This window comes from Thamnophis sirtalis, unplaced genomic scaffold (assembly GCF_051295495.1).
Source record: "Thamnophis sirtalis isolate CommonGarterSnake01/CBP01778 unplaced genomic scaffold, rThaSir2_p1.2 scaffold_5, whole genome shotgun sequence".
In the NCBI taxonomy this organism is placed as follows: domain Eukaryota; kingdom Metazoa; phylum Chordata; class Lepidosauria; order Squamata; family Natricidae; genus Thamnophis; species Thamnophis sirtalis.
In genome coordinates, this window is record NW_028261385.1 from 10,362,371 (window position 1) to 10,379,964 (window position 17,594).

The 17,594-nt window shown below is 46.4% G+C and overlaps 1 protein-coding gene across 2 annotated transcripts in view; it reads left to right on the top strand.

The window, feature by feature from the left end:
- KATNAL2 (katanin catalytic subunit A1 like 2) overlaps window positions 1-15,295 on the top strand; it is a 59,625-nt gene extending 44,330 nt beyond the window's left edge. For both annotated transcript variants that reach the window (XM_087715302.1, XM_087715304.1), the window contains 4 exons: window positions 4,408-4,518; window positions 8,926-9,088; window positions 11,758-11,860; window positions 14,860-15,295. In XM_087715302.1, coding sequence (XP_087571428.1) covers window positions 4,408-4,518; window positions 8,926-9,088; window positions 11,758-11,860; window positions 14,860-14,999 — 517 coding nt within the window. In that variant the 3' untranslated portion in view covers window positions 15,000-15,295. The remainder of the gene's footprint in view (window positions 1-4,407; window positions 4,519-8,925; window positions 9,089-11,757; window positions 11,861-14,859) is intronic.
- The last annotated feature ends 2,299 nt before the right edge of the window (window positions 15,296-17,594 follow it).

The window sequence follows — 17,594 nt, forward strand, 5'->3', positions numbered from 1 at the left end:
CGTCAAGTGATGAATCATAGATATGAAAATTGGTTCGCATATTTCTTAATTGGAGAGAGAGCATTATCCCATCATACCGCCAAGAGAAGATGATTAGATAAGCCTTGTGTGAATTAATAGCCCTTATCACTTCCAGTCCTCGGACAAATGGCTCGGAAATCTTTTACCTGCAGGGGGAAAAGGATTGGGACCTTAGGCCTGGCATACATGCCCTCTGCCCTGGCTTTTATGGGTCTGTTTAATTGGCTCACCGACTTATATGGGGCGCTCCCCTGTTTTAATATTATAATCACCATCTATCTTCAGAGCTTGGATGTCTAAACCAGGGGTCATAACGTTAAAAGATTTTATCTTGCGGGGGTCAGGAACCTCAGAAAGATGGTCAAAATGTGCCTTTTGTTGTCTTTGGCCTTGGGGCTGGGAAGACTGCACACACTCCCCCATCTGGAGGAGGGTGCGAAGTGAATCTTTTGTTCTTGTTCAGTTGCTAAGTTGTGTCTTGATTCTTCAGAACCTCCATGGACCACAACATGCTAGGGCAGAGGTTGGATTCTACCGATTCAGCCCGGTTTGGGCGAACCGGTAGCTCTGAAGATCAGCTGAGACCGAACCGGTTTGCTTCGACCTTCAGGTGGGCCCGCATCAGTGGTGGGTTCCTACCGGTTCAGACTGGTTCAGCCGAACCGGTAGTGGTTTGGCGGCCTGGGTCGCTACAACCGGCAGCGACCCAGGCCTGCCACGCCCCTGAACTGGTTCTCCTGGTGGCGCCATAGGCCCCGCCATCTTGTTTTTGGCTTCTGCGCATGCGCAGAAACATCTTTATAGTACTGCGGCTGTGTGCACGTGCTGTGCGACCATGAGCAAACCAGCAATTGCAGTTGCCGGAATCCTTGCCTGGCCCCCATGCACACCCCTAGGCTATACTCACCTATATTCCGTTGATTTTTAGCCCAGCTGATAGGCACAGCAGAGTAGATTGCCATGCCTCAGCTGTTTTCCTGTAAACGGTGCACGCGTTTGCATATCTGCACAGCGCATATCTGGCGCACACATGAGTGAAGCCCGTGTGCACAAAGTGTGCACTCAGCAAACCAGTTGCTAAAGCGGTAGGATCGCAGCCCTGTGCTAGGCTCCCCTGTCCTCCCCTGACTCTCATTGTTTGCTCAAAGTCATGTTCATCACACTGATGACCAGTGGTGGGTTTCACGTTTTGTTACCACCGGTTCACCGCACATGCTCCGGCCTTGCATGCGTGCACTTTGCTCACACACTCGCCTTCTGCGCATGCTCCCAGCCTCAAAAAAAAAAAGAACCTAAATAGGACAGCATAGAGCCGGGGCGATTTCGGCAAATGGTTCGGGCGAACCGGTCCGAACCATCTGAATACTATTTCTGCTGATGTCTCTATCTAACCAAGAGCCAAGGTGGCGCAGTGGTTAAATGCAGCACTGCAGGCTACTGCTAGATCAGCAGGTCAGCGGTTCAAATCTCACCGGCTCAGGGTTGACTCAGCCTTCCATCCTTCCGAGGTGGGTAAAATGAGGACCCAGATTGTTGGGGGCAATATGCTGACTCTCTGTAAACCGCTTAGAGAGGCCTGAAAGGCCTATGAAGCGGTATATAAGTCTACTGCTATTGCTATCTTATCCTCTGTGGTCCCCTTCTCTTTTTCCCTTCCATCTTCCCCAACATCAGCGTCTTCTCCGAGGAGTCCTCTCTTCTCATTGGGTGGCCAAAGTATTTGAGCTTCAGCTTCAGGATCTGTCCTCTCAAAAGAACGGACAGAATTGATTTCCTTTAAGACCGACTGATTGGATCTCCTTGCAGTCCAAGAGATTCTCAATAGTCTTCTCCAGCACCACAGTTGGAACAGCAAGTGAATTTCTGGTCGCCTGTTAATGTCTGGTTGAATTTTAATTGACGTTGTTTCTTTTGTTTTGTGTCAGGGGCCTATTGTGTGCTGCCAGAGTCACAATGTGGCCTGGAAGGGATTTTTGGCATTGGGCCTTCAAGCCTGTCACATTTTCTGCTGTGGGAAAACGGGAGGGGGGGATTATATGGAGTATGGGTGATATAATTCCTTCTCAGGGAGTCAAGGATACCTTGCCCTGCAGCTGTGATGGTGTGACTGGGAGGCATCTCCAGTTGGGACGGTGCCTGATTGGGCCATGTGATGGACATGTGGGTGCTGGGCAGGGACCAGAAAACCTGGAGAAAACCTGGAAGCTTTCGGATTTGGGTTTTCCCAGATGTGCCAATATGAACATCTGCAATAAACTGGAACTGGGGAAACTTAAGTCTTGGAGTCTTCTTTTGTTGGGGGTCTTACTTGGAACTCTGACATTAACCTGAATTTGGGTTAGGCAGCCATATAAATTCTACAAAGAGCCGAGGTGGCGCAGTGGTTACGGTGCAGTACTGCAGGCCACTTCAGCTGACTGTTATCTGCAGTTCAGCGGTTCTAATCTCACCGGCTCAAGGTTGACTCAGCCTTCCATCCTTCCGAGGTGGGTGAAATGAGGACCCAGACTGTGGGGGCGATATGCTGACTCTGTAAACCTCTTAGAGAGGGCTGAAAGCCCTACGAAGCGGTATATAAGTCTAACTGCTATTGCTATTGCTACCAATAAATAACTACGGTGAAAACTCATATTATTTTAGCTAATCCCACCCCTTAAGGCTGTGATGGAGAACCTGTGGCATGCATGCCACAGGGGGCATGTGGAGCCATATCTGCTGTCATGCAAGCCATCAGCTCCAGCATGCATGCATGCGTCGGCCACTTGATTTTCGGGCTTCGAGAGGGCTGGGGAGGGCAATTTCGCCCTCCCCAGGCTTCAGGAAAGCCTCCGGAGCCTGGAGAGGGTGAAAAACAGGCTCAACTGGCCAACCGAAAGTTGATTTCATAGAGTTGGAAGGAACCTTGGAGGCCTTCTAGTCCAGCCCCCTGCTCAAGCAGGAGACCCCGTACCATTTCAGACTAATGGTAGTCTTCTTGAAAATCTCCAGTGATGAAGCTCCCACAATTCCTGAAGACAAACCGTCCCACTGATTAATTGGCCTCACTGTTAGGAATTTTCTCCTTAATTCCAGATTACGTGACTGTAGGGATGCTGTAACAGTTATGTGTGAAAAACAGCCCTGTTGTGGCCCATCAGCGGCCAGTGGAGCTGGTTGCAGACCCAGACAGTGAGGAGGCTGGGGAGGAACATGGGTCACTCCTGGAGTCTGGGGAAGGCTCTGATGAGGGCTCTGTGTCAGAGGCAGAGAGGGGGCCAAGGCCGTCTGACAATTATCAGCTGCCTTCGGAGTCGGACACCAGTGGGGCAAAAGAACAACTGGCACCTGTTCCCAATGTGTGCATGTGCAGAGCTGCCAGGAGAAGGGAGCAGTTAAGGAACAAAGGCCAACTCAGGAGTAAAGCCACAAGGTTCCACCACAAATTCGCGAAGCCCTTATCCGCAGAGATATAAGCGCGAAGACTAATTCGCGCCGTTCTAAGCGCTAAGGGAAAACGCGACCCTACCGCAATGACATAATTGCGGAGGGCAAATTCGCGCATTCCCAAGCACTCAGTACCCTAAACCTAAACCTAAACCTAACCCTAAACTTAACGCTAAACCTAACGCTAAACCTAACCCTAAACCTAACCCTTAACCTAACGCTAAACCTAACCCTAACCCTAACCCTAACCCTAAAACAAACCCCTAAACCTAACCCTAAAACAAACCCCTAAACCTAACCCTAAAACAAACCCCTAAACCTAATCCTAACCCTTACCTTAATTGAAGTCGGCTTTCTGCCGCGGTGCCGTTTTAAAGCGCCCTTCTGTTGCCGCGCTGTTGTCGCGGCGGTGATGACGCGCGGTGATGACGTCGCGGCTTTAGCGCCGCGATTTTATCACCACGATTTTGACTAGCGCGGTTTTGTCGTGCCACAAAGCCACAAGTGGACGGTGAATGGCCCCTCCCATAGGGAATAAAGAGCGAAAGGGAGTTTGCAAGAGACAATGAGTTCAGTTCATGACGGTGAAGATCTGTTCCTAACTTCTTGCCAAGGAATTGCTGCTACAGCATGGCGTTTAGAAGATATCAGCCTGGCAGTTCTCCAAGCCTGATAAAGGTCTGTAGTTGTGAAATCTCATGAAAGACTATTGGCCGGGACTTTGCTGGAGAGGAATTCACTTTAACCTAAATAAAAGTGGTTTTATCGGGATGAAGAGTCGGCTTCGTGCTCTTGGGAAGCCTAGGTCAGAACAAAGCCATTTTTTCCCCCCAGTGCCATCGTAACTTTGAACAGCCACTAAGCAAACTGTTGTAAGCTGAGGTCTCACCTTTAATGGGGAACCTTCTCCTGTGCCCGGGAATAATCTTTCCTCTTTTCTCCCGCCCTCAATATTCTTGACAGGGGCGAACACGAAGGAAGCCGGCGTATGAAAACGGAATTATTGGTGCAGATGGATGGCTTGGCTCGCTCCGATGATCTTGTCTTCGTTTTGGCAGCTTCCAACTTACCCTGGTAAGAGAGCCGGAGAATATGTTTTGAATACATCTGCATGAGCCTCTAAACACAGATAAAGATTCTACTTACCCAGAGCAATAAAAGCCATGATATTTGGCTAAAGCCTTCAAAGATTAATTGAGAGCTTTGAGCTTCTTTGTTATTATTATTATTACTACTACGACTACTGACGTTTTGCTTCTGCCTTGGTTCTTGCGTTTTGCACCCGAAAGTGCATAATCCTGCAGAAGATCAGCAGATGCCAGAGCAAGCCAGCTGCTAATATTTAAAAAAGCAAGTTGATGGCCAAGTTATTTACTATCGTTAAGCTAAAGAAGTGTTGTCCGCCCGAGAAACTCTTTAAGGTGCTTAAATCATCCGGTGCTTTAGAAAAATATGTTCTCTAAAAATAGGGAGAGTTGGGTTTTATTGGAATTATGCGCACTAAAGTTTCAGGATGAAAAGCCTTCCTTTGTGTGTGTGTGTGTGTGTGTGTGTTTAACATGAAGATCCAGTTGGGATAAAAAGGGGGCTACAATATAATAGAAAAAAATGTTTTTGTTTGTACCGTTGGAAGAAATATCCATCTGGGGTCAGTAGAGATAATGATGCAGAGTTTACTGGGCAAATTAAAAAAAAAACATAGTACAATCTTATGGGGAGAATGCAAGGCTGACAATACAGGTAGTTCTTGATGTACAACAGTTCATTTACTGTCCATTCAAAGCAGTGGTGGGATACGACCGGTACGCCCTGGTACAGGCGTACTGGTACCTGCTAGGAGCACCAGGTACCATTCCAGTTCAGTGCTCTGGAGTGCCCACCCTCCTTACCTGTATCTGAGCTGATTGGGGCTTTCATGCATGGAGCGTACGGTGCCTGCGCGACACTCCACCGAGCCGCTGGAACATGGCGGACATTAAGTATGCATGCGCATGCACATGGTGGATGTCCAACCCCATTGCAGCATACTGGTTGCAATGGGATCCAGAACCCACCACTGGTTCAAAGTTACAACAGCATTGCAAAAAGTGACTTCTGACATTGGATTCATGGAAGTTGCTTGGAAAGGTTTTAATGGTGAGAAGCACATGGTTTGAGACCCTGGAGGAAAAAGGGAAGAGATGCTGAGAATGTCTCGGGTTTTATACCCTATCTGGGCTTTTGAATTTGAACTTGTATTCTGATTGGCTGTCAGACTCCCATGGGGCCATGCAGGGGCAACTCTAGGCTGTCCTGAGTCCCAAGCTTGGTTGATTTTTGCTAGGTGATGATGTAAATGAAAGGGCTTTGGGATTCCTACTATGGCTCTGCCTGAAGGAGGTAGATCTTTGTTATGTAGAATAGACTGGGTCAGGCCTTAATGGTCCATTGACCAAGTTGTGGGGAGGGCTGTTTCTGCCTCCCTTTTAGAGGAAATATTCTGCCCTTTTAATATTTCCTAAAATTTCTCATTTTCCTAGGAGAAGGGTGGGTGCTAACTTCCTACAGTACAAAAGTAACAAAGGAGGAAATTAGTCCAAATCCTTGTTTTCACGATCACAGCGCAAGACACTTTCCACGCAGTGGGCTATATTATTCCTGAGATCTGTTTGATTTGACAGAAAATGATATCATCCCGTCCCCCACCCCAAAGATCTATGTGTGTGTGAATTGAGATATTTTTTTTGTCATTGTTATAATGGCTTCCCTGCTGAGGAGCAAATAACATGGATTTTGTAATTTGTTAACTAACATACCGTATTTTTCGGACTATAAGACGCACTGGAGTATAAGACACATCAAGAGTTTGAAGAGGCAAATTTTAAAAAAAACGTTTTTACACTCTGCAGATCTCCCCAAAACAGCCTGTTTTTTACGTAAACGGGCCCGTTTTTTAAAAAAATGGCATGTATAGCCTTTAGGAGGCTTCCAGAGTGCTTCTGGGGCCCGGGGGGGGGGGGAGATGAGCAAAAAATGACCCATTTTTCACTCGTTTTTGCCCTCCCCAGTCCCCAGGAGCACTTTGGAAGCCTCCTAAAGGCTATGCATGTCCATTTTTGCGAAGGGGGCAGGGTTTCGGGAGGCCAAAAATGCTGTATTCATTGTATCAATAGTAGTAACTGTGAGAGGGATCTTGGAGTCGTAGTGGACAACCATTTAAATATGAGCCAGCAGTGTGCATCAGCTGCCAAAAAAGCCAACACAGTTCTAGGCTGCATAAACAGAGGGATAGAATCAAGATCACGTGAAGTGTTAATACTACTTTATAAGGCCTTGGTAAGGCCATACTTGGAATTCTGCATTCAGTTTTGCTCACCACGATGTAGAAAAGTTATGGAAACTCTAGAAAGAGTGCAGAGAAGAGCAACAAGGATGATTAGGGGACTGGAGACTAAAACATATGAAGAACAGTTGCAGGAACTGGATATGTTTAGTTTAATGAAAAGAAGGACTAGGGGAAACATGATAGCAGTGTTCCAATATCTCAGGGGTTGCCACAAAGAAGAGGGAGTCAAGCTGTTTTCCAAATCACCTGAGGGCAGGACAAGAAGCAATGGGTGGAAACTAATCAAGGAGAGAAGCAACTTAGAACTGAGGAGAAATTTTCTGACAGCTAGAACAGTTAATCAATGGAACAACTTCCCTCCAGAAGTTGTGAATGCCCCAACACTGGAAGTCTTTAAGAAGATGTTGGATAGCCATTTGTCTGGAGTGGGGGTTGGACTAGAAGACCTCCAAGGTCCCTTCCAACTCTGCTATTTTATTGTATAAGACGCACCCAGATTTTTACCCTCTTTTTTGAGGGAAAAAGGTGCGTCTTATACTCAGAAAAATACAGTAGTTACTTTGTATTTTAATTTATTTTCTTTCTTTTAAAACGATGTTCAGGTTTATTAGTTTTTCACATTCCTAAACTGATAAACAAGCTGGAGACTAGCTCCAGATAAGAAAAAGTTCGTTAGTACAAATTGGGGTCTGGTTTATCTCTTTTGTGAACTCCAAACAACTTTTTTATTTACAATTTACGCCCCTTCTGACTTTAGACCTCATTTTAATAAACTTGGGTGATCTTATGGGATGCAAATATGTAACGTGTTTGACTACCTGTAGCTGAATCACTGCGGTTGTTAAGTTAGGAACACGGTTGTTAAGAGAATCTGGCATCCCCAATGAGTTTGCTTGTCAGAAAGTCGCCAGAGGGGATCATATGGTCTCGGAACACTGCAACCGTCATAAATATGAACCGGTTGCTAATTGTCTGCATTTTGATCAAATGACCATAGGGAAGCTGCAATGGTAGTTCAGTGTGAAAAAGAGTCATAAGTCACTTTTTTCAGGGCTGCCGTAACTTGGAAAGTTCATTAAACAAAAGGTTGTAAGTCAACCTTTGCCCCTTGTCAGAAAGCAAAGTCCTATTTCAATGGCCTGTTGGCATTGGATAAAGCCAGCCTGCTTCTCTGCTCTAGTTACCACACACTTTCAGGATGTAACAACTCTACACCTGACGACTGAAAACAGAGAGGATGAACTGGCTGTATTGTAAAGCATCATGCATAAGCTTACACGCCATCATTAGTATGTTCACCTTGATGGTTTATTCATACATCAAATCTTGGCTCAAGCGAATCCATGTGTTCTGACCTGGGCTTCCCCAAAAAGCACGAGGCAGAGTCCTGGTCCCAACAAAACTCCTTTCATTAAACAAATGTGAATTCCTCTCATTCACACTCAGCAAAGGCCTGGCAAACAGTCTTTCAAAGGAGTATTTATGACTACAGACCTTATCTGTCTTAGAAAGCTGCCATGTAAATATTTTCCAAAGGAAGTGCAAGGAAAGACTGGGCGGCACAGAGTCTCTGAGATTCACGGACAGGTCTTCACACTCCTGAAATGAGTCTGACTGAGCGAACGAATTGTTTCCTCCAAAAGCCCACTCCCCTTTTGCTCCTCTTTTATTTCCTGTGGGAGGGGCCAGTCACCTTCCACCTGTAGCTTTACCCCCAAGTCGACCCAGATTTCTGAGTTTTTCTTTTCTTTTGGCAGCTCTGCGCATGCGCACACTGGGAACAGGCTCCAGCTGTTCCTCTGCCTCATTGCTCTCTAGCTCCATAGGCACCTGATCACTGCCAGACGACCTCGGCCCCATCTCTGCCTCTGATGCAGAGCCCTCGTCCGAGCCTTCCCCAGCCTCCAGGTCTAGCCCATGCTCCTCCCCAACCTCCTCACTGTCCGACTCTGCTGCCAGCTCCACTGGCGGGCCATAACACCATGCTCATATGAACAAGCTTTGTCTCTACTGGATCAGTTCTGGTCTGGGTGTGTCTGATCCTTCCCTAATTTTGGTGCTTCTTCAGGAACCATTTATGACTTATACTTGATGGAAAGAGTTCTGAGATCCTCTTGTTAGTAGAACAAGGATCTGCCTTCCTTATTCTCTCCTAGGGAACTGGATTATGCCATGCTGCGCCGACTGGAGAAGAGGATTCTGGTTGACCTCCCAAATCAAGAAGCCCGGCAAACCATGATCCAGCATTGGCTTCCCCCGGTGAGCAACAGTGGAGGAGTGGAGCTGAGGACGGAACTGGATTATAATTTGCTCAGCCAGGTGAGGAAGAAACCCACCCAAGTTATCCAGGGTCCTTATGAATGACCTTTGTAGAGGAGTCAAGGAATCTATAGAGCAGAGTTTCTCAACTTTGGCCACTTTAAGATGTGTGGACAGCCGGCTGGAGAATTCTGGGAGTTGAAGTTGCCAGAGTGACTACTATTTTGAGACAACCCAGGAGCAAAATATAGTACACAGAGGTTTTGTCCTTCAAACAGTGGTTTATATTCAAGACTTATATATACACCTACATATTGTGTTAGGCAAATATCAGGCAATATCAATCAATCAATCTTCAACTCTACACGGGGAACCACAATGCAGATAGAATACGAGGAGAGAGATACACAAGGAGACAGACAGAAAGAGAGAGAGAGAGAGGGAGAGGTCCTCACATGGCCTCCCTTATATATACAGCTTCTTAAAGTGGCAGTAACCCTGCTGACACATCCTCATATCATCATCTCGGTTTACAGCCTTACAGCAGCTGGTCAGCTATTAAATCATCATTACCTGGACAGAAGTCCACATATCTTTCTCTATATCTCTATTTCTATCTCTCTCTATCACATCTTCTTCATCTTCTCATCTTTCCTATTGTCTTGTCCTATTGGTATCTTATGATTTGCCACTTGATGTTTTTATCATATGATTTAGAACAGGGGTAAGTCAACCTTTTTATACCTACCGCCCACTTTTGTATCCCTGTTAGTAGTAAAAAAAATTAACTGCCCACTGGTTCCACAGTAATGGTGATTTATAAAGTAGGGAAGTAACTTTACTTTATAAAATTTATAAAGCAAAGTTACAGCAAAGCCCTACTGCCCACCATGAAAGCTGGAACACCCACTAGTGGGCGGTAGGGACCAGGTTGACTACCACTGATTTAGAATATATGACTTATTACCGTGTTTCCTCAAAAATATGACCCACGCCCTCTTATGTTTTTTTGAACCCATGCACTCAAATTAAGCCCTACCCCCAAAATTAGCCCAAATTGAGACCCTGCCCACCCCAGGATGCAGGGGGAGGGGCGAGGTACAATTTAAGCTAGGGTGGGGATGGTGGGATGGAGCTTCCCTACTTGCCAGGTGTCGCACATCTTGACACCTGCATCTCCTTCTTCTGCGGCCACTTCTTCTGCGGTTGCTTGCGGCCATTTTTTTCTTGTTTTTGTCCCCCCCTCCCCTCGCAGCCTCCAGGAGCATTCTACAAGCCTCCCAAAGCCTATGCATGCCCTGGTTTTGGCAAAAAAACAGGCCTGTTTTTGTGAAAAATATGCCGTTTTTTCCTCCTTTTTGTCCCCCCCAACCCCCAGGAGCATTTTGCAGGAATCTCAAACTCTCTGCATGCCCCGTTTTTCACCCCCCCCAAAAAAATGAGGCTTGCAGAGGGTTTGGGAGGTCTGCAGAGTGCAACCCCCCCCCTTTTTAAAAATTTACGTCTTCAAAATCCTGGTGCATCTTATACTCTGAAAAATACGGTAATTAATTGCAGATTCCTTAGAAAAAGAATGCAGAGCTTGCCTTCTTTGAGATCTTCCTGAAGCCATCTAGAAGCACTTTCAGCCAAGTTGGGACATTGTAGATGTCACTGTAGATCTTGTAATGTTATCTTGATGCTCTTCTGGTGGCAAATGAACTCATCACCAATCTCTTGTCCATCATAATATGATCCGTAGGACCAGTGGTGAAACTCATTTTTTTTACTACCGGTTCTATAGGCGTGGCTTGGTGGGTGTGGTGTGGCTTGGTGGGTGTGGCTTGGTGGGCATGGCGGGAGAATGATACTGCAAAATCTCCATTCCCACTTCACTCTGGGGCCAGCCAGAGGTGGCATTTGCTGGTTCTCTGAACTACTCAAAATTTCCACTACTGGTTCTCCAGAACCTGTCAGAACCTGCTGGATTTCACCCCTACATAGAACTGGTTCCATGTGCTCGGGGGACCTTTTGGGTTGTGTCAGAAGTGGCCTGATGTAAAAACCGGTTCCACCACAAAACCGCGCCCGACTAAACCGCGCCCGACTAAACCGTGTCGCTGACGTCATCAACAGGGGGACAACAGCGCGGAGACAGAAGCACGCTATAAACCCTAAACCTAAAATTAACACCTAAACCTAAACCTAACCCCCCTAAACCTAATCCTAAACCTAACCCTTAACCTAACCCTAAACCTAACCCTAACCCTTAACCTAACCCTAAACCTAACCCTTAACCTAACCCTAAACCTAATCCTAACCCTTAACCTAACCCTAAACCTAACCCTAACCCTTAACCTAACCCTAAACCTAACCCTAACCCTTAACCTAACCCTAACCCTAACCCTAACCCTAACCCTTAACCTAACCCTAAACCTAACCCTAACCCTAACCCTTAACCTAACCCTAAACCTAACCCTAAATCTAACCCTAACCCTAACCCTTACCTTAAGTTGAATCGGCTTGCTTTCAAAGCGCTATTTAAAGCGCCCTTCTTTCTCCGCGCTGTCTGTTGTCGCCCTGTTGATGACGTCAGCGACGCGGTTTAATCGGGTGCGGTTTAGTTGAGTGTCCCCATAGCCCGTCTTCCTCTCCGTCCTTTCTTAATCTAAATGCTAGCTTGAGAGCTACCTGCAATGGGAAACCTCTGTGGAGGTAAGCACACCTTTCTCTTCATTTTTGTGTATTAGGAGACGGAAGGCTACTCGGGATCTGACATTAAGTTGGTTTGCAAAGAGGCAGCCATGCGCCCTGTGAGAAAAATCTTCAGCGCTCTTGAAAATCACCAGCCAGGTATAGCAAAAATCCTCTTGCGTGTTCGAGCTGAACAGGTACTCAGTGTTGTGGCCCACCAGCAAAGCTGGTGACAGACTCAGACAGGGAGGAGGTTGGGGAGGAACATGGGCCAGTCCTGGAGTCTGGGGAAGGCTCACATGAGGGCTCTGCGTCAGAGGCAGAGAAGGGGCCAGGGCCCTCCGACAGTTATCAGCTGCCTTCGGAGTCAGACATCAGTGGGGCAGAGGAACAGCTGGAGCCTGTTCCCATTGTGCGCAGAGTTGCCAGACCAAGGGAACAGCTAAGGAACAGGGGTCGACTTGGGAGCAAGGCCACAGGTGGACAGTGAATGGCCCCTCCCATAGGGGATAAAGAGGAGCGAAAGGAGAGTGGAGTTTGCAGGAGACAAGTAGTTCATTTAATTAGTGTGAAAATTTGTTCGTGACTCTCAGAGACTCCTTTCCAATTCTATATCTGGCAAAGATATCGGCCTGGCAGCTCTCCAAGCCTGATAAGGTCTCTGCTTGTAAATTCACCCTTGAAAGACTGTTTGCCGGGACTTTGCTGGATGTGAATGAGAGGAATCCACATTAGCTTAATAAAAAGGGGGTTTTGTCGGGACAAGGAGTCGCCTTCGTGATTTTGGGAAGCCTCGGTCAGAAGACTCAGGGTGGAGCAAGCAGAGATGTCTTAGCTAGGTTAGCTAGGAAGCGTATCAAGGTAAATGATAAACTTATAAATCTGTACCAGCAGATGGCGGCATTCCATCTGTTTCCCGTTCAGGTTTACTTAGGATTTGTCCACTCCTTTCCCATTTGGTCTCTCCTACAAAACTTCCCAAGATCATACAGGTAGTCCTCAACTTACGACCACAGTTGAGCCCAAAATTTCTGTTGCTAAGCGAGAAAATTGTTAAGTGAGTACCACCCCCACCCCCATTTTACAGCCTTCCCTGCCACAGTGGTTAAGTGAATCACTGCAGTTGTTAAGTGAGTAACACAGTTGTTAAATGAATTTGGCTTCCTCATTGACTTCGCTTGTTAGAAGGTCGTAAATGGGGATCACATGACCCCGGCACCCTGCAACCCTCATAAATACATGCCAGTTGCCCAACACCTGAATTTTGATCACATGATGATGATGTAATAGTCATTAAGTGTGGAAAGACGGTCATAAGTCACTTTTTTTCAGTGCCGTTGTAATTTTGAATGGTCAGTAAATGAATTGTTGGAAGTCGAGGACTATCTGTCGAATCCTAGGGCCGGAAGGGACCTTGGAGGTCTTCTAGTCCAACCCTTTAGTCTGGTATTTGGGGCGAGGTTGGACTGGAACTACCCAATGGCTAGCACACATTGGAAGCTACCAATTTGGGGAATGAGATAGAAATAGAATGATAAGTGAGAATAAACTGGTAGGATAAACTGGAGGAACCAGAACAAGACTGAAGGTATGAAAGTCTCATTCGGAGGCATCCCTTCTATTCAAAAACTTTAGCAACCGGTTCTCTGCCCAGTTGCTGGGTGGGCGGGGCCATGGTGCGCGTGGCCTACTCAGCCTCCTGCACCACGGCGGGGGGAGGGCGTTTTCACCCTCCCGACCTCCCCAAGCTCCAGAGGCTTTCTTTCAGCCTCCGGGAAGGCGAAAATGACTTCCCCTGGGCTCCGGAGGCCCTCTAGAGGCCAGAAACGGGCCCGGTTGCAGAACCTCCAGGAGGCCCATTTTTGGACCTCCCCAGGCTCCAGAGGTTTTCCTTGAGCCTCCGGGAGGGAGAAAATGACTTCCCCTGGGCTCCGGAGGCCCTCTAGAGGCCAGAAATGGGCCTGTTTCCAAACTTCTGGGAGGCCCATTTTTTGTCCTCCCAGAGCCTCCGTGCGGGCCCTGCTCTTACCTGGCATCCAAAATAGGCCACGTGGAGACTCCTGGGAGGGGAGAGGCAAGGTGGCCGGAGCCAGCCGGTCCTTGCAACTACTGGTTTGGGGAACCAGAATGTAAAATTAGCATCCAGTTCACCCGAACCAGTGGGAACCGGCTGAATCCCATTCGTGGTTACATGCCATTGAAGAGGAGATCTGTGTAGTTCCCTGACCATTGGTGAACCGATTTGGGGGGTTTTTTTGGCCAAAAGTTTTTTTATTTTTTTTAACATATATATAATCCAAAGTATACCATTACATCTTAACAAACGTTTTTTGAATATTCAATAATAATTCCTCTTGCCATCCTCTTCAATTTTTATTTGCTCTTCTGCTTTCCATACACCCTATTAGTTTATTTCATCTTCAACCCTTCTCCTCTCTCTCTCTCCTCCTCCCTACCTCCCTTCTTCCCTCTGCCCTCCCTCTCTTCTCTACTTCCCCTTGCTCTCTCACTATTCTCTCCTCTTTCCACACCTTTCTCTTCCTCTTTCTCTCCTTTCTCCTTCCCTCTCTCTAGTCTCCTCTCTCTTCCTTTTCCTCTCTTTATCTCCCTTCCAGTCTCTTTTTACGTGGTGTGCTTCCTCCTTTTAGCAAACCCCATTTAATATCAGTGGCATTAATAATTATATTTTTTAAAAAACTATTTTCCATATTATTAATTTTCCTTTTAAAGGTATACCTTTATACAAATTCCATTTGTTTCCTCTCCCCCCCCCCCACCCCTCAAACCTCTTTTTTGGCCAAAGTGTGAGGTGGATACAAGTTTCCAGCTATCATAATACTGTTATAGTTATATATCATTAAACGCCCATATTTTTGGTCTCATGTTGTAACTTTAAATATATATTGTTAGGCATTTTTCCAACTTCCCCCTCCATTTTTTCTTCCTCTTCTCTGGTAACTTTCCCAACTAATATTTTTCTTATTTGTAACCTGGTATAATCATTTCACATTCCATTATTAATACATACCAGCTGGCCTACTATCTTTATTCACCTTAATTAATCTACCTTTAATTCCTTTTTACTTGCAATCCTTTCTATACCACGGACCAATTTTGGACGGCATTTCAATTTCTAATTGGAGTTCTTCTTTCTTCAGACAGTGGAAACTTACCAGTGATTCACCTGGACACAGTCACAACCGAAGACTTCCTCGATGTCATTTCTCATACCAAGCCCTCTGCTAAGAATCTAAGTCAAAAATACGTTGACTGGCAAAGAGAATTTGAGTCGGTTTGAGCGGAGTTTAAGATCTGGAACAATCCTCCACGTTTCCAGCTCCTCCACTCCACCCAACACATTTATGAAAAGTGTATTTTGACCGGGGAAAAAAGAGAAGAAACTTGCCGCTTTCCAATCTGGCTACTGAAGTTTTGATGATGGAGAAGAGGCTGCCAATTGTGATTTGGAGAAAGCTCGTTGTATCTTTTCATCCGATAGCTTGAGACTCATACACAAGGCGGAAACCCCCCCCCCCAATTTTAGCACTTTGACCATTTTTAATTTTTGTAATTAAACACGACCGGCTGTTTTTATTTCTGTGTTACCTAGAAGACTTTGGGGATCCATTTTGCTGACTTAATATTTGCTGCTATACTTTTCTTCCTTAGTGGAACCAGATAATAGGAAGGGATAAAGAGAAACATTAATTGGGCCTTCTCGGGCATCCTTGGCGGGACACAGTGGCTCAGTGGCTGAGCTAGTTGATCCGAAAGGTCGGCAGTTCGGCAGTTCGAATCCCATGGGCTGAGTAATGGAGTGAGCTCCCGTTACTTGTCCCAGCTTCTGCCGACCTAGAAGTTTGAAAGCACGTCAAAAATGCAAGTAGAAAAATAGGAACCACCTATGGGAAGGTCACAGCATTCTGTGCGCCTTTGGTGTTTTAGTCATGGCAGCTACATGACCAGGGAGACATCTTTGGACAGCACTGGCTCTTTGGCTTTGAAACGGAGATGAGCACTGCCCCCTAGAGTCGGGAACGACTAGCGCATATGTGCAAGGGGAAGCTTTACCTTTACTTTTACAGACATCCTTGCATTAAACCAGCAGATTTTGAAGAATATCCTTCAAGAATAAACCACTTTGGAGTCTCAGAGATATTTTTTAGAGCAGGGGGTCTCCAATCTTGGCAACTTTAAGACTTATGGACTTCAGTTCCCAGAACTCTGGGAGTTGAATTCCTTAAAGTTGCCAAGGTTGGAGACCCCTGTTTTAGAGGCTTCCTTACAGTGACCAATAGGTCTCCTCTCTCTTCCCTTGGTCACCTGAAGACTGAAAATAGACAAATGTCCATGGTGATCCTCAGTCATCCAGGTCGGTTCCACCACAAAACCGCGGTAGACTAAAGCGCGCTCGACGAAAGCGCGTACGTGACGTCATCACAGTGCGACAAAAACAGCATGCTGTGAGCGGTAAAGTTAAAATTAACGCGTAAATCTAACCCTAACCCCCCCAAACCTAACCCTAAACCTAGCCCTAAACCTAAACCTTAACCTAACGCTAAACCTAACGCTAACCCTTAACCTAACCCTAACCCTAACCCTTAACCTAACCCTAAACCTAAACCTTACCTTTACGTGAATCGGCTTGCTTTAAAAGCGCTTTTTAAAGCGCCCTTTTTTCTCCACGGTCGTATTTGTCGCGCTGCTGATGACGTCAGGTACGCGCTTTAATCGGGCGCGCTTTAGTGGACCGCGGTTTTGTCGTGCCACGATCCAGGTCAAGGTTGTCCCAAAGGTGCTTTTTCAAGAGGCACCTGGGCTTTCTGGTTTTTTTCTTCAAAGGCGCAGAAGCTTCTTGGATGAGAAGAGAAACGTCTTCGAAGAAAAAACAGAAAGTCCAGGTGCCTCTTGCAAAAAGCACCTTTGAAAATAGACACTTTCAAGAGTTTTATTCCATTGGGGAAAACACTTAGCAAGTATAACAAGTTTTTAATCATGCACCTGGTAGATTCCCAGATCAAAACCGAGCAGCTACCGGGGAAGGAAAAATCCTTGTCCTACAATGTCTTCTACTACAACTCCGATGGGCCACAACATAATCCAGGTTCTTCAGGCCAACCCACACATTCAGCTCTTCTGAATTTGTATCGTCAACGTAGCTGCACACTTGCCAATCCTATTTTATGGATTTAAAAAAAACCACTGGATCCAACAGACTAGTTTCTTCTTTTACAGCTAGGCTTCAATTTAAGATCCCTAACATAGCCCGGAATTTCCATTGTATGTCATAATGGTCCTAAAGTCAAGACACCCACCTAACTGGCTGAATTTTATTAAATTTTTGGTAACTCTCGTTAAGTGAAAGTTGCCATCATTGTCTGCAGGGGGAGTTTTTTGTTTTTGTAGAGAACTGGAAGTTAAATGTTTTCCGGGGGGGAAAAAGAAGCACAGAACACACTCAGAGACAAAGCCAGCAAGATCGTGTCAACCTCTCCTCCTCCTCTTCGTTTCTGAAATAATCCCTTTTTAAAATGAGTTCTCACCAGTGGTGGGATACGACCGGTACGCCCCCAGTATGGCGCACCGATGCCTGCTGGGAGCACCAAGTACCATTCCGGTACAGTGCTTCGGAGGGCCCACCTGCCCTCCTTACTGGTATTTGAGCCAATTGGGGCCTCCACGCACGGAGCGTACTGCGCCTGTGCGATGCTTCGCTAAGCAGCTGGAGCATCGCAGGTGGTAAGCATGCTGCATGCGGTGGACGCCCGGCCCTGTTGCACGGTACCGGTTGCACCGGGATCCGGAACCCACCACTGGTTCTCACCTGTGTGTCATTAGAAGCCTGGCAAAACTTTACTTATGCATTCCCAGACATCTGTACGTAAAAATCACT